Source organism: Eulemur rufifrons, chromosome 29 (genome assembly GCF_041146395.1).
Source record: "Eulemur rufifrons isolate Redbay chromosome 29, OSU_ERuf_1, whole genome shotgun sequence".
In the NCBI taxonomy this organism is placed as follows: domain Eukaryota; kingdom Metazoa; phylum Chordata; class Mammalia; order Primates; family Lemuridae; genus Eulemur; species Eulemur rufifrons.
The window spans coordinates 66065259-66082984 of NC_091011.1; the positions used below are offsets into that span (position 1 = coordinate 66065259).

At 34.5% G+C, this 17726-nt stretch overlaps 2 protein-coding genes and 1 pseudogene across 5 annotated transcripts in view; 1 reads left to right on the forward strand and 2 right to left on the reverse strand.

Annotated features, from left to right (window-relative positions):
* Positions 1 to 17726, reverse strand: part of IMMP2L (inner mitochondrial membrane peptidase subunit 2) — an 847470-nt gene that overhangs the window by 426897 nt on the left and 402847 nt on the right. The gene's annotated exons all lie outside the window — the stretch shown is intronic.
* LOC138377752 (small nucleolar RNA U13) lies at positions 3354 to 3451 on the reverse strand (annotated as a pseudogene).
* On the forward strand, positions 14830 to 16956 carry LRRN3 (leucine rich repeat neuronal 3). Its single transcript, XM_069462206.1, has one exon. The coding sequence runs from the start codon at positions 14830 to 14832 to the stop codon at positions 16954 to 16956; it is 2127 nt and encodes a 708-aa protein (XP_069318307.1).

Sequence of the window (17726 nt, forward strand, 5' to 3'; positions counted from 1 at the left end):
AGCTTGAGTGAAGGGCTCACAATTTTTGAAGGAAAGAATCAAATAGGGCAAGGTTTGGTAAAGTATGGCTACTAAAAGATAACAGGGATTTATAATATAAATAACAATAAGACAACAGGAATTAAAGTCTCAGTGTAGGCTGGGTGCAGTGGCTCACGTCTGTAATCCCAGCACTCTGGGAGGCCAAGGCGGGTGGATTGCTCGAGGTCAGGAGTTCGAGACCAGCCTGAGCAAGAGCAAGACCCCGTCTCTACTGAACATAGAAAAAAATTATCTAGTCAACTAAAAATATATATATATAGAAAAAATTAGCTGGACATGGTGGTGCATGCCTGTAGTCCTAACTACTTGGGAGGCTGAGGCAGGAGGATCGCTTAAGCCCAGCAGTCTGAGGTTGCTGTGAGCTAGGCTGACGCCATGGCACTCTAGCCTGGGCAACAGAGTGAGACTCTGTCTCAAAAAAAAAGCTCAGTGTGTGAAAATACTTTGTATCAAGGATGCAGATAAAAACTGCCCTTACCGATCTTGGAGGGAAAAACGCCTGACTGTACACTGTGTTAGTCTTGTGCTACAGCATTTAATCATACCAAAGAAATGGAATCAACATACAAACTCGGTTTTTCACTGTTCCTTGGGCAACAATAGAGAACAATCAGTTTAAAAATAATTGGAGAAATTTGTGTTTTGTTAGAAGACTAAAGAAAAACATTCACTCAACAGTACCACATAGAATCATTCGCTTAATAGCATTTCTAATATGTTATGCATTTATTCAATCTACTTCTTTCTATATTAAAATGCAAAAACAATTACTTTGGATGTAAGTCCTAGAAAACAATCAAAGTTTCTATTAAATCAGAGAAGAGACAGTTAAGCTGCAATGTGATTTGCAGATGCTCATGAATAGACAATACTTAGAATATCTCTCACTAGAATGTGAAAAAGAATCATGGTAGAAATTCCCTTCCTTCTCTCTCTCTCTGGCTTCTCTTCCTTTCTTCCTTCTATCCTTCCTCTCCCTTTTCTTCCTTTCTTTTTAGACACACTTTGAAGAAGAGATTTAAAAGTCGAATAATTTAAATGATGTCGACATGTAAAATTGTACTATGTACAATACCAGCCCTAGAGCAGGTAGAAACTTCCTTTCAACATTGCATTACAAATAATTTACATTGAACTGATCAGTCACAGGGAAATATGGGCAGCTTCAACCTTCTAGCTCTTTGTCTCAAAAATAAATAAATAAATTCTGGGTGGTTCTTTGTATACTTACATTAAAGCTATTTTGTTCATTAAAAACTCAAAATAAACATTCTGAAGAAAAGGCAATGGATTATGAAGCAATGAATAAAAAAATTCTGTGCATATATAACAAGCATTTTGTATTTTACTTCATCTGAATTGAATTTTAAAATTTGCATGCTTTAATTGGGGAGCTATTGAATAATAATCTCAAATATGAGATTCAATAAATGTGTTTCATGCTTTGATTAAATGTCAAGGCCACAGATTTGTTATTTCAGATCTAGTGAGCAATAACTTTGTTGGATAATAATGAACTCCCAAAGATTTATTTGAAACACTCAGCTGTCCATTTCAAAGCTCTGAGTCATAAAATATTTCCAATTCTGCAGATAATATTATAGAATTTAGCAGCATACAAAGCTTAAATTTTTGAGTAAATTTTACTAGTTTCATATGTGTTGCATGGAATGAGTTCCTCTGATGAAATCTGGAACCAAAAATATTTTCCCAATCTTAACACAGAGGAGATATTGCTTTGATTTGCATCAACTTTTTTCTTTAACAGAGTACATATGAATTTCTTTACAACATGGGTGTTTTCCTAACCTAAAGTCTACTGTCTTCTGAAAGTATCACTTTCCAGTACATATTCTTAATTCTAATCTAGACTTTACTAAGGACGCAATTTCATATTGTTGAGGTAATAATTACTTTCCACTATCAGCTGAAAACAAGCACAGTCTGGGCTCCAGCCACACCAAACCGATTTTCTAGCAGTGGTCCCCAACCATTTTAGCACCAGGACCAGTTTCATGGAAGACAGTTGTTGCACTGACGGCGGGGGGGGGGGGGGGGGGGGGGAGGTAGAGCTAGGTGTGATGTGAGTGATGGGCAATGTCTGTAAGCACAGATGAAGCTTTGCTGGCCCATCCACACTCATCTCCTGCTGTGCAGCCCCCCACCCCCACCCCGATTGGTATGGGGGCTTGAGGACCACAGTTAGAGGACTTTTCTCAACACTTAACACTCAGTTATCTTAAAGTTTATTATGGCTCTTTTTGTTGCTGCTATTGCATTTTACATTAACTTTAAATGTCCATGGCACTTCCAGACATTAAGAACATATTATAAACCAATTTGCATTGCTTCCTCTGTTCTCCAAGTAGAAATGCCAGAAATGCAAAAAAAAAAAAAAACAAAAAAAAAAACTGTATACCTTACACCCTCACCACACTATGCTATTACTAAAGATACAATTTATAAAAATCAATTGAAAACCACATCTTAACTGAAAAGATACACAAACAAAATATACTATCTCCCTTAGTTTCATCACAACAGATTTATTCAAGATACTGTGAGGGTACAAATTAGATTGGAAGTAGTTTTATAATTCTTTTTAAACAATATATATTTAATTATACTTTTTTAAACATGTTAGTGTTTTCAAGTAAGTTTTGTTAGTTTTGTAGTCTCCTGAATTAAAAAAAAATAAATACACACACATTTATTTCTCAGTTTGCCAACCTTATATCCTCATTCATAGTTCACTTGCATAAACTGTATAAACTCAGCATTCATCAGCAAAACCACGGTCACAAATGAGCATCTTGTACAGCAATTTTTTTTTAACAATTTATGATGATATTATGGGAGTTTATGTTAAAAACAACTGATATTCATCCATTCACTCAGTAGATATTTATTGAGCTACAATGCCAGGCACTATTCTAACTAAGCGTTGGAGATAGAGTTACGAACAAAACAGGAAACTACTCTGATAAAGCTAACATTCTAGTGGCAATGATGGGAAGCAGGCAATAAACAAAAAGGAAATTTGTGGTAGTCTTAGTGCTACATAAGGAAAATGACATGCTGGGAGTGACTCAAGGGGGACACTATTAGGTAAAGTGGTCCCTAAATAAGTTATTACCGGGCACTGTTAGGTAAAGTGGTCCCTAAATAAGTTATTACCGGGGCAGAAGACTAAACAAACAAATTAAAGAACAAAGATCAAATATATCTAAAATAATTTCAGTACAATTTAACAAGTTCATTAGCAGCTATGTGATAAACCATTAACTTTTCTTCCTTAAGTTTTTTTTCCATGTCAGACAGGTAATGTGCTGCCATCATGACAAGGTTTGAGGGAGGCACACCTCACACTTCAGTGTGAAAACCCAATGCCTATGAACTACAAAAGGGTCTTAATTAAGTTTTGAAAGAAAATATCGTTTAATTTCATTGTGCAAAGAAGAAAACTCAGCATTGTGTATACTTAGGAAGTGAGTAAGACACAGGGCTAGACTTGAAGGCATTTCATTGACAACTAGCAAGGGGACAATCAAGTACATACTCATCTGTAACCCAAAGCTTCATGCAGCACAGGCTAACAGAAAGCTGACTGATAATGAAGCCCTCACTTAGGACCCCTTTCAATTTTGACCAACTCATTAAATCTCTCTGAGCCTCACGTTATCACCTGTACAGTGGGCAGAACTGTACATATTGATAGGATTATTGTGGGAATCAAATAAAACTATGTATGAAAACTGAACTGAATTTTTGCAACGTAGCTCATTTTGCTGTTTGTTGCTATTGTTATATGACAGAAAACTGAAGTTAATGGAAATAACGAGGACCTTAAAGATTCTTTACGATCTGAACTATAGTAAAATATGCAAGGACAAGTAAACCAAACAGGACCCTATCTGTCTAAGGATATTGAAATTAAGTCTGCATCAGAGAGAACAATATTCTTTTTCTAGTCTATGTTTTGCCATCAAATGGATGAGAATCAGTCATTAGAGAAAACTTCAAAACTAATATTTTTCAACTCCATATTTTTCATTATCCTGACACATTTTAATTATTCTTCTCATATACTTAGGATAATTTTTTTTCACTGAAACAATACCTTACCTTCCAAGAAAACCTAAAGAACAATATAAATAACTGCAAAGACAGACTATCTTATTAACTAGCATCATGAATTATAATGAACAGAAATCATGAAAAAAGTTGTATTCTATTTTTAGTTTGGATCTTGAGCTTGAAATCTATAGTGGTTTAATGTAAACATTACTACATGGCTATCTTAAATAAAATCTATGAAACAAATATAACATGAAAATATTATATAAGTATAGAATACAAATTTTTGAGCCTCAATGTTTCTCAATAATATGAAATTAAAGTTGAGTAATTCTTGACTAAGTATAGAACACAAACTTTTTTTTTTTTTTTTTTTTTTTTTTTTTTGAGACAGAGTCTCACTCTGTTGCCCAGGCTAGAGTGAGTGCCGTGGCGTCAGCCTAGCTCACAGCAACCTCAAACTCCTGGGCTCAAGCGATCCTCCTGCCTCAGCCTCCCGAGTAGCTGGGACTACAGGCATGCACCACCATGCCCGGCTAATTTTTTCTATATATATTTTTAGCTGTCCATATAACTTCTTTCTATTTTTAGTAGAGATGGGGTCTCGCTCTTGCTCAGGCAGGTCTCGAACTCCTGAGCTCAAACGATCCGCCCACCTCGGCCTCCCAGAGTGCTAGGATTACAGGCGTGAGCCACCGCGCCCGGCCAGAACACAAACTTTTAAGCTTCAAATAAAGTTTCTCAATAATGTAAAATTCATGTTGAGTAATTCTTGACTGAGCAATGTGAAATATTCCTACAACAGACATTAATGATAAATTAAATAACTTTACTTCACAAAGTAATTTTGTTTCGGCACATTGCAACAAAGTTAAGAGAATGTCCCACATCAAATTTAAAGGATTCTGGATCTTCAATTATGCAATTGTAAAGGGAAAAATTCTTCTCATAACTCAGATCCAGTAATCAAACACTCTTCATTTTATCCATAAAATTGTACTAAATCCTACCCCATGAAGCTGGTATGACATAATGTAAAACCATTTGCTTTCCTTAGCCTAAACTGATACTCTGAAATATAATCCTAAATTATCTAGAGAAAGTTTATCTATGAAAAAATTCTTCCAAACAGATGATTTGTCACTTAATTTTCACTTAATCCACATAGGAGATGAATACCAGGCTTCTATGTGTAAAGTAAATGCAAATTTACAATGTTGTTTTGAAAGAATCCTTTTTCTCCATTAAGATTTAGAACTCCCTTTGATCCTCCAGGCTTGTGCAACCTTGAAAAAAGATGCTTAAGCAGGCATGTTGCCCACGCTCCTCATGAGGTACCTGTTGTAAAAGAAGTAGTGCTAGCAAGGGCCCATATTGCCCACTAACACAAAATTAAAATTTGGTAGGCATCACAATTATGCTGCTTTTCATTCCAAAAAAATGACCCTTCAGTATTTTTACTTCCCCTTTTAACTCTATTCAACACTTATAAGGCAAAACATACTCCTTTTTTTATGCCACTGCTTTTAGGGATCTCATAATTCCCAAATGTTCATAACCCAGATGTAGTCTATCCCTTAAATGGTACAGTGGTCAAATATTATTGGAAACATAGTAAAGTAGAATTCACCATAAAGCCCATTATGAGCAGGTATAATGTGAATCTCAACCCATGTCCCCATGTGTCAATAGTAATTTAAAATAAATTCAAGAGGGTTTTACGCAAGCAAATCTTGCAAAATCATCTACATAAGGCAGTCCTACATAATTAACTCCAAGTAAAGGTCTCTTGTGAAGGTCCTATTAAGTGGCTATAAGTTAGCTGACAAGAAAAAAGGAAACTCAGCTTGCATATGGTGTCTCTTATTTCCGCACATGAAATAAATAATAAAACTCCACTGACCTGTCATGCAACAAGAATTAACTTTGCCCCTTCGGACTTCTTCAGAGAGCCACCAAGTCATTACACATTAACCATTTAACACAAGTGTTAGGGAAAGAACCCAATATATGTACAGTAATGAATTTCTACTCACAGAAACATGCACAAACATGCACATAGACATGAAAACTGCCTAAATGTCTTGTTTAAAAGATGACTTTTGAGATTCAAAGCCATAATTCAGGAAGCCTTTTGCAAGCTTTCAAAGATTTTCTATTCTAAAATCTTTCTCGTAGTCTCTGGACACAAATATAGCAATGTTGTTCTAAGCAGATCATCAAAAGAGAATATAAGGGGGAAACCAAAGAGCATGAGGGAAGTCTGGCATACTTTTGAAATGAAAATAGGTGAACAATTCCATGATTATAAGGAACTAACAATACAGACCACATCTGTATTATAAGCCCCCTTAGGTACAGTTAATAAAAAAGCGTCATCCATAATTGAACTCATGGCAGGCATAGACTCACCCATGGCACAACTGAAAATGTGGTGCTATAATTTATTCTCTTGTTTATCCCCTTTGAAGAAGTTCTGTGACCATAGGAGCTCATTTTATTTCACTTCCTTTCAAAACATGTTTTATCTTCCCAATTCTTGGTAAAAATATAAAACACTGATATGCATGCTGTTTAACAGCAATGAGAACCAATGTTTTATTATATGCAGAACAGAAACTAAACTACCTGGAGACCCTCTACTCTGAGTTTCTGCCAGAGGAATGTTCTTACCTGAAATATAATTTTGAGATTTCTGTAATAGTATAACTAAAATATTCTTCATTTTGTATTCATAGTACATCATTGGACTCTGGTCCAGAGGCTTCTTTATCTTCTTTACAAACCAATGACTTTCTGTTCTGCCAGATTCAGTTAATCAAGGAGTATGAACAGGATGAAAACCTTTTGGCTGTCATCCTTTCTCAGCAGATCTGTGTCGAAAACCATCTCTCCTGAGACTGTTATTAAAGCCTTTACTTGTGGCAATCAATACACAACAAACTTTTTGGGGTGGCATATGCCTTTCATGTCCTCCCATGCATAGGACTCTAGGGAGATCATAAAGCGTAGAGCAACATAGACATGCCTGTCCATAGGACCAATTCAAGCTGGGATCACTGTGTTTATTTCTTTTCTTCTAATTATACCAGGGAGACGGACAGTCTTCAAGTGACTTAAAGAATGGAGACTTCAAAGACTAAGGGTATCTGGCTGTCTTCTAATGAAGAAGAAAATGATTTACAATTGTTTGAATTATCTGAATAATTACTCCAAATTGTTTTCATCTGAAATGTAGGATAATTGAGAGTGGTTCTATATGAGACATGCATTTCCAAACCATTGTATTACAAGGCATAATATGAGACTTTCTCCTGTCATTCAGTTACGGGAATTTGCCAGAGAAACTATCTCCAAATATAGCTGGAAATTCCTTCAAAGATAAAAGGATGGATCATTCATAAATCATCTCACTGCACTAGCTTCTGAAATAAACTGGAATTGGATGATAACAATGAGCTTTTAGAGGTCAAAAATGTCAAGGGAATAAATGAAGCATATTTTGGGAGACTTTCCCTCTTAACACATGTGAAATTGTTAAAATACAAATTAATTCCTAATTAAATGAATCACCCAAAGCAACTATTGATAGGAACAAAAACTGGAATAAAATGGGAAACTTTAATGCATAAATTTAGTCAATTGCATCCAGGATTTTCTTGAACAGAAATAAAGTATCTCAGCATCCATATGTATACATGTGTACACATACACACATTTTGCCAAAAGAACAATCATTTCTCTGACAAATGTATATAAATTATTCCTACATACAATTAAGAGGATAATCTCCAAATTTTCCATGAATGTATATAGGTCCTAGGAATCATTTCATAGACTACTCTTATCCTAGTGAAATTAGCACCCTACCTATCTCTATGCCCTAGTCTGACACATGTAAAACATGTGAATGAATGTGATGAAAACCTGATAATATAATGAAATCTCTGTGTAAATTCTGTCAATATTTATCAAGTACTTTATATTATGTCTGCACAAGAAATGTATTAAAACTGTTTTGACAGTATTTAAGGTTATTACAAAAAGCATGCAGTCATAGAGCCTGAAGGTAACTTTCATTTTAGAAATAAAGTCACTAAAGATGATGAAGGCTCCTCCCAACTCCTCAGATTGCACACTTTCACAGCAACCTTACTGCTAATGTGTCAGTAATTTAAGAGAGGGGCATCACCCAAATGGAGATCTATATTTTAATTATAACATGAAGCAAGTTTGTCATCACTCTGTTTCCCAATTTAGAAAACAAGATGATTATACTTCAATGTAAGATGAATGAATGTTAAGGACAATGCGTAAATAAGTGTTTTTCCTCCAGAGAGGCCTACACTTGGGACTACACAAATGATAAATAACAAGGTAATGATAAAAGGGAAGTTGAAACAGCAAGCAAGGCAATCAAAATCCATTGGCTTTCAGAGAATATTCAGTAAAGTACTGTTATGCCATACTGTAAATTAGAGCTCTCCAACACATGGAGTGATGCTCATAGAAGAAAATAAGCATAAAGAGACAAGTTATGGCTTAACAATATCATTTGTTTTGCTAATCATGTGCAAAAATCAACTTCACATATAATGCTATTAATGAAGTACTCAGCTGAGCAATAACTGTAATTAAAAATTAACACAAATCAGAACTCTTTTCATAATGAGAAATGACAGTATCATGACAAGGAGGTAATTTATGACTACACAGAAATCACTACATCAACATGCAACACTCTTGGGATTCAGATTTCACTCTCCACTCTTTAAAAGAAAATTCTAAAAGGGAATTTCTATACTGCAAACTATCCTTTCTGAATTGGAGCTATGCTGTAACTATTAATAGCTTCCAAAAATCTGATGTATTGGAATCCATTGTAATTATTTGGAATCGTTCTTTAAAGAAAATTATCCCCATGTAGAACAAGCCTCAAATTCTGAAAACAGTAGAAGAATAAAGATTAAAAGTTCAAGATTCCCTCAAAATCTGGCCAAAGCATATTTTGCGACTTGGGAGAGGAAAGAGTTGTGCTAAGTTACTACTGGTTTCTCTAAGAGAACTTTACTATAAGGCCTACATTTTAATCTAAAGAAGTCATCTGAGCCTAGTTTCATGAGGAATGGAAATACATGATTTGTTTATGATCCACATTAATGTTCTCTGTGTTAAAACATAAAGTTTTGACTACGACAAGGAAACAAAATATCAAGCCCCCCCTTTAAAAATCTATAGCTATTCCTATAATAATAATGAGAGGATCTTTGACAGTTTGAGAATCTCAAACTATCAGAATCCAGTCTAAAGTCACTCTAAAAGATTGTATCCATTAAAAGAAAGGGTATAAAAGACACACATTCTACTAAACAAATTCTGTACAATAGTGAAAAAAAATTTATGATACACAGAAATCTTTACAATGGCAACTCTGTAACAAATCTTTGGGATTTGATAGAACATTAATAATCAATTTGAAAACAATGAAAATTTAGCCCAAACCCCACATTTTGTGGGAAACTAAGATTCAGAGAGCAAAGTGATTTGTCTGAATCACCACAGCAAAACTAGGCCTAGAAAACAGTTTTTCTTATTTTATTCCTTCCACAACACTCAACTGCCTTATAAATTTCATCTTAGTAAAATTTCACTATCAGAGGAAGAAAAACACTCAAAAATAATGACAAAAAAGTCAGTGCACCCATACAGTTGGAGGAAACACCTTTCTAAAAAAAATACCAAGGTGAATGGTGCTTTTTAATAAATATTTGAGAAGAAGTAGAACTTAGTGCTTCAGACTGGGCTTTGGAGGCAAAATAATGGGATTTGAATCCATATCTGAATTTAGATCAAGTGACCTAATCCAGACAATTTATCTTTCTAGTGGTTACTTTACCTTAATTTGATGACTAAAGTAACTCTCTACTTCATTTACTAATGTGTAAACATAAACATACATAGAAATAATGGCAGGTAATTAATTTGATAGCCTTTAAAAGTCCCATAATGACTAAAATCCACTGGTCCTGATTTGTTAATGGCACAGGACTAGAGTATTGAATATAAACTTGTGATCAATTAAAGAACACAAAAGATTAAGATTAGATGAGTTTGTCCACATCCAGTTGTTAGACATCTTTTAAAAAAAATTTTTCATGTTCACAGAATAGTATAAGTTTAGAAAATGAAAGAATCTTACATTTAGATCACGCAACCCAATTCTAAATTTTAAAGATCGATAACTGGAGGCACAGGAAAGTGAAGTATCTTGTCCAAAATTACAAAATCATCTAGTAAACCTGGTCCACGTTTCTTAATGCAAAGTAAAATTTCTTTCCCTATATCACTCTCAATACAAGATCCATATTTTAAGGACAGCATTCATTAAACTATTCTAAATAATTACCAATTATCATTATCTACTTCCTGAAAGTTGACGTACAAATAATTAGATTTGAAAAACTGGAAAATAAATACTTCCCAAGGAAAAGAAAACAGTCTTTTATGGGAAGGTAATTTAGTGTAACTCAACAATACCTTTGGGATATGGAACCTTCAATTAGAATTGAAGAAAGACTGAGTCTTACAAGGGAATATAAAACCAGATAATGGGAGAATGGAATTTAAGTTCTTTACACAAATGAACTTAGCTAGCAATTTGCTATAGAAGAAAAGGAAAAACTGGGTTTTTACGTAGCCATGGCAATTTTCTAATGTCACCAATTTTTAACTTAAGTATCAAAATGTTTCTCTTCCGCAGACTCTGTAGTCTTTGTAATACACATAATGAGGTACATAGAAGAAGGCACACTTTGTTCTTAAGCTTTAGCTTGTGAAAACCCATCTAAAAAATAGTGCATTTTATATAGTTTTAACCACGTGTTTCCCCACTATACTCAAGTTGATTTTTTATAAGCATTACAAAAAGACCATAGAACATTCATGTTGCTCCCTTTAGAGGACAGAACTAAGCATTCCTTCCTTTGTGCATTCACAGAGCACTGCTCAGTTTTATTGAAAATCAAATCTACTGTGCAGCATTCTCCTTAACTATTTCCTACTTTGAGAACTGAGTAGTTGGTGAGCAGATATTGCATCTTATTGTCAACTGTCCACTTGACATTGTCTAGAACAATGCCTGCCAAAAAGTAGGTGTTCAATCACTGTTTCATAAATGATGAAAAGCAGATGAGGCTGAAGAATGAAGACCTCTTTACTAAGAGCAGCTTTTTCCATAAAAGATTTCACACACTATTATATCTAGAAAAAAATGGGATTTTTAGATTAAAGAAATATGATTATGAATGTCCACAAGTATTAAAAATGTAATAAAATATGGTAATTCTTAAAATTGTTTTCTTTTAATGACCTAAACTGGGTTCTAATCCCAGCCATCATTTATTAGCCTTGTGATCTCAGGTAGATGGGTCTCAATACCTTACATTTAAAAATGGGGATTAAAGCACCTCATAAACCTGTTTCTCACAAGGTCATTGTTAACATGGAATAAATAATGAATAAGGATAGACTTTGAAAACTAAAGCACTAAGGAGATATTATTATGACTGACTTACTAGCTTGCAAAGAAACCATGCCAAATAGTCTATTAGTGAAAGCATCATAATCATTTCCACAGACATAGGAAAAAAATCAGTATTATAACAAAGAAAGGCTAAATTTCTATATTCTCTATTGTGTTTCCCATACTGACAATTTCTTCCTACAGACCAGGAAAAACAAAATTTTAATTGTTCACTACTATAAGAATTCTCATTTTGAAAAGCTTCCTGAATGTTTCATCTTTAATATTTCTGATCCTATAGTTAACTTAAAGGAGGATATAGACACCTCTTTGCTCTGCTAGAGAAAGTAGACCTAACTGATTAATTGGCATAAGTTGTGGTTTTCTCTGTTCTCAGTGAGTCATTTATGGAAACATATAGAAATGTATTTTACACTTTGCACCCAGGCTTTTTCTTCATTTGGGACATAAAGAAGCAATAGATTCTTATTTTATTTTTATTCAGGGGACCCTCTTATATGCTCCCATATGAGCTCCCAAATGGAATTATAACCATCTGTTTACTTATGTTTGTCCCTCCAGACTGAAAGTTTATCAAAGGAAGTAACCATATCTAAGTCATCTTTATTTCCTCTAGCTATTAATTCAATACCTGGCACATAGAAGGTGTTTCATAAATGTTGACTGAATAAATTAAAGAATAAGCCGCAGGTATAATGTTAGCTTGACTTCTCTTTTAAAGTCTAGTGTTCCTTTGTATTATCCTCAAATCTAATCTTTGGATTTTAGTAACACAAGCAACACAAATTCTGCGTAAGTAAATAGAACTATGAAAGTTAAAGAGGCTAAACTTACTGAAGGTAGGGAATTAAACAGATTGAATTGCTTGAATTATATGTAAAAAGATGCATATATAATTTTATTAATCAATAAAATTCATTTATTGCTTCATTCAAAACATTTCTTGAACATTTACTACATTCTGGTTACTATGCTCAAGAATTGGGAATGAGAAATCAGAAAAGCTTCATTTTCAAGGAGGTCAGTGCTTGGTTAAGGAAGAAATAGAGTAAATGCTCTGATAGTGGTGTGTACTAGGGCCATGGGAGCCCTGTGGAGTGTGGAGAGGCAGCTAAGTACATCTGGAGGGAGGAGTTATATGGAAGACTTCCCAGGAGGGAGATGCTTGAACTGAGGTTTGAAAAAGCAGTAAAAGTTAGTTTAAAAAAACAAAGAAGCATTCCAGGCAGTGAACAGGGTGAGGCAACTATTGCTCTACCAATAGCGACAAAGTTGCATGTAGGAAAATGGCAGAAAATGAGGATAAACATAGGAAAAAGGGATTATGGAGGGGTCTGTGGGCCAAGAAGGATTTATCAGGCATCTTCATTGAAAAAAATCACTGTGTTACATTCTTTCCTCCAGGGATTTAGAATCCACTTAAAACAGATTTGAAGTTATAGCTGAAATGTTGAATAAAAAACCCAAAACTTTAGTTCAGCATACAGATAAAGTAATGAAAAAATAGCAAAGACACTTTAATTCAAGATAATTTATCTTAACCTCATGATTCAGTTTTCAGATAAAATCACATCTCTGAAAACAAAGGGTAAAAGGCATAATAGGTTTGACTTTGAACTGTAAATGATTTACAATTTTGAAAAAGAAATTTTTTACTTTAAAAAAATGAATATTTCTCTCTGTAGAGATTACATCACCAAATATATTTACCATATCTCTGTTAGTGAAAAGTCCACCTTATCTTAGACTCAGTCAACAGTGTCATTATGAATGTCAGTATTAGGCAGCAATGCAAGGAGGACAATATTCACTGACTGATTATTCACTAAAACATTATTGCTGGTAGGCAAAAGGCCCCAGAATGAAGGGTCTAGCTGTTCTCCAGCTCTCCTGTACACTTGAAGGGAAAAGCTCACCAGCAGTCCAACTGAATGATAAAAATCCCTAAAAGGAACATGATATTTTAAAACAGCATATATAAAAATTGTAACTTGGTTTTGGAATAGCTCATTTTTCTGTGATAGAGACATCAGCATTCACTTAAAAGAAAAATATCTAAGTGTTTGGTTTACTGATATAATAAAGTTTTTTTTCCAGTTAGCAATGGAATGTAAATTATCAAGAAAAAATAAATCTGAAGTTAAGAATGATAATGTACAGACATATCTACAGCAAGTTAGATTTAATCTCTTCCAAAGACTGCAAAATTCAAGTCACTTTATGCAAAGGAGACTATGGAAAAAAGTATGAATGAAAATGGGAAACCAAGCTAAATATCACTACTTCTAGTTTATTTAACAATCATTTTATAATTTTGTCTCCAAATGCTGTCTCCCAGGGGCTAGAGGAAGCACAGTCTAACTCATTTGGCTGTAACAGAACAGTATTATTTATTTATAACCTTTTTATTTTGCCTCTCTGAGAGGGAGAAAAAAATCAGTGAAAAGTCGATTTCCTTTTTTCTCTGATAACTGTCAAAGAGAATGAAAAATATAATGAACAAAATTACAAGGAGTAAACAAGTACAGATTTAAAGTAACAAAAATTGTGGAAATATGTTCATTATATTTAACGAAACTTTGGTCTTTTAAAGATGAAATTTCTCAGCCTGTCCAATTTCTAGGCCAAGAATAATCAAGGACAATCATGACAAGGATAAAGTCATGAAAACATACTGAAGTAACTATAAACCTTAGGAATACTATTTATGCATAAAACAATTATAATTAATGGATATTAATTATGGTATTTTTCCTTTGTGCTAATTATTTTTCTCTTTTCTCTTTCATATTTGATTTATTATATTTAGCAACATGCTGCTACTCCTGCAAGTACTGAACAAGCATGAGATTTGAATATTGTACTCCTAAATAAATGAATTGCTCAATCTCCTATGACCATCTATGCATTCTTCATCTTCAAAAAATACATCAATATTATATCATTAAGGAGATAGTGACCTTCTCTTCTCCAATATGCATGACATTTTTGGACAGTGCAATTGTGGCATTGGCACTTATTTCCATGAAGAAAAACTTTGCGGTTCTATGGCATTCATCATTTGACAAATGCAAGTATTTTCCTTATCAATCAGCTATTATTGAACTTACTAGCAGTGACGGTGGAATCCTTAAGGGGCCATTAAATTTCTGAAGAAGAAAGCTAAGATGAAGGACATGCCACTCCGAATTCATGTGCTACTTGGCCTAGCTATCACTACACTAGTACAAGCTGTAGATAAAAAAGTGGATTGCCCACAATTATGTACATGTGAAATCAGGCCTTGGTTTACACCCAGATCCATTTATATGGAAGCATCTACAGTGGATTGTAATGACTTAGGTCTTTTAAATTTTCCAGCCAGATTGCCTGCTGACACACAAATTCTGCTCCTACAGACTAACAATATTGCAAAAATTGAATACTCCATAGACTTTCCAGTAAACCTCACTGGCCTGGATTTATCTCAAAACAATTTATCTTCAGTCACCAATATTAATGTAAAAAAGATGCCTCAGCTCCTTTCTGTGTACCTAGAGGAAAACAAACTTACTGAGCTGCCTGAAAAATGTCTGTCTGAACTAAGCAACTTACAAGAACTCTATATTAATCACAACTTGCTTTCTACAATTTCACCTGGAGCCTTTATTGGCCTACACAATCTTCTTCGACTTCATCTCAATTCAAATAGATTGGAGATGATCAACAGTAAGTGGTTTGATGCTCTTCCAAATCTAGAGATTCTGATGATTGGGGAAAATCCAATCATCAAAATCAAAGACATGAACTTTAAGCCTCTTATCAATCTTCGCAGCCTGGTTATAGCTGGTATAAACCTCACAGAAATACCAGATAATGCCTTGGTTGGACTTGAAAACTTAGAAAGTATCTCTTTTTATGACAATAGGCTTATTAAAGTGCCCCACGTCGCTCTTCAAAAAGTTATAAATCTCAAATTTTTGGATCTAAATAAAAACCCTATTAATAGAATACGAAGGGGTGATTTTAGCAATATGCTGCATTTAAAAGAGTTGGGGATAAATAATATGCCTGAGCTTATTTCCATCGACAGTCTTGCTGTGGATAACTTGCCAGATCTAAGGAAAATAGAAGCTACTAACAACCCTAGATTGTCTTACATTCACCCCAATGCATTTTTCCGACTCCCCAAACTAGAATCACTCATGCTGAACAGCAATGCCCTCAGTGCCCTGTACCATGGTACCATTGAATCTCTACCAAACCTCAAGGAAATCAGCATACACAGTAACCCCATCAGGTGTGATTGTGTCATCCGTTGGATTAATATGAACAAAACCAACATTCGATTTATGGAGCCAGATTCACTGTTTTGCATGGACCCACCTGAATTCCAAGGCCAGAATGTTCGGCAAGTACATTTCAGGGACATGATGGAAATTTGCCTCCCTCTTATAGCCCCTGAGAGCTTTCCTTCTAATCTAAATGTAGAAGCTGGGAGTTATGTTTCCTTACACTGTAGAGCTACTGCAGAACCACAGCCCGAAATCTACTGGATAACACCTTCTGGTCAAAAACTATTGCCTAATACTCTAACAGAGAAGTTCTATGTCCATTCTGAAGGCACACTAGATATAAGTGGCATAACCCCCAAAGAAGGGGGTTTATACACCTGTATAGCAACTAACCTAGTTGGTGCTGACTTGAAGTCTGTGATAATCAAAGTGGATGGTTCTTTTCCCCAGGATAACAATGGATCTTTGAATATTAAAATAAGAGATATTCAGGCCAATTCGGTTCTGGTGTCTTGGAAAGCAAGCTCTAAAATTCTCAAATCCAGTGTTAAGTGGACAGCATTTGTCAAGTCTGAAAACTCTCATGCTGCCCAAAGTGCTCGAATACCATCTGATGTCAAGGTATATAACCTTACTCATCTGAACCCATCAACTGAGTATAAGATTTGTATTGATCTCCCTACCATCTATCAGAGAAACAGAAAACAATGTGTAAATGTCACCACAAAAGCTTTGGATCCTGATCAAAAGGAATATGAAAAGAGTAACACCGCAACACTTATGGCCTGCCTCGGAGGCCTTCTGGGGATTATTGGTGTGATATGTCTTATCAGCTGCCTCTCTCAAGAAATGAACTGTGATGGTGGACATAGCTACGTGAGGAATTACTTACAGAAACCAAGCTTTGCATTCAGCGATCTTTATCCTCCTCTGATAAACCTCTGGGAAGCTGGCAAAGAAAAAGGTACATCGCTGGAAGTGAAAGCAACTGTCATAGGTGTGCCAACAAACATGTCCTAAAAACAACCAACGAAATCTACTTCAAAGAAAAGCTCAAGACTGCAGTTGTGCTTAAAAAAAAAAAAAAAAAAAGAGGCCGAGAAACATTACTTTACTTCCTAAAAAAAGAAGTTTAAGCTTCACCAATGCTGCTCCTGACAAATGGAAATACGTACAAGTTCAGCATTTTAATTAACTGGCTTCAAGGAGTACTGTGGCAACCAAATAAAATAACTCCATTTTCTAGAACTTTCATGTAACTTTTATGTCTGGACTACAGTTAACGTGGACAAAAACATTTCTGTATTTTTTTTAAGTCTATAAGAGTAGTTGAACTGAGCAATACCTCCTCCTGTGTTGTATTACACATATTAGCCACGAGTTTTTGCAGTGACCAGATAAACTTGAATTGACACGTGGTGTAATAAAATGGTCAAATTCTGTAGAGTAGACACAGTGAGTATGTGGACCTATTTTATAAGGAAAAATACATTTTGGATTAAAATCAATTGCTTTTGTCTTGTTTTTGTTTCTAAATAAAGAATAATTTCTGGGAAATATCATCTGACCAGGTATCATTTAAATGACAAAGTTTTAAAAAGTGTTTTTCTATAATGGCATTTGGAATGCTAAGAGTAAGACACTTTTATTAGGTATGTAACTACAAGTTTATAATGCACAAAAATGGATTTTAGAATGCATTTTATCAATATGAAAAGGCAATAATAATAATACTGTCTTTAACCCTTTAACTATTGACAGAAACAAATCCTCTAGAAAATTATGTATTC

Excerpts from the sequence above, each read along its gene's own strand:
- LRRN3 (XM_069462206.1), top strand. The coding sequence starts at position 14,830 with ATGAAGGACATGCCACTCCGAATTCATGTGCTACTTGGCCTAGCTATC.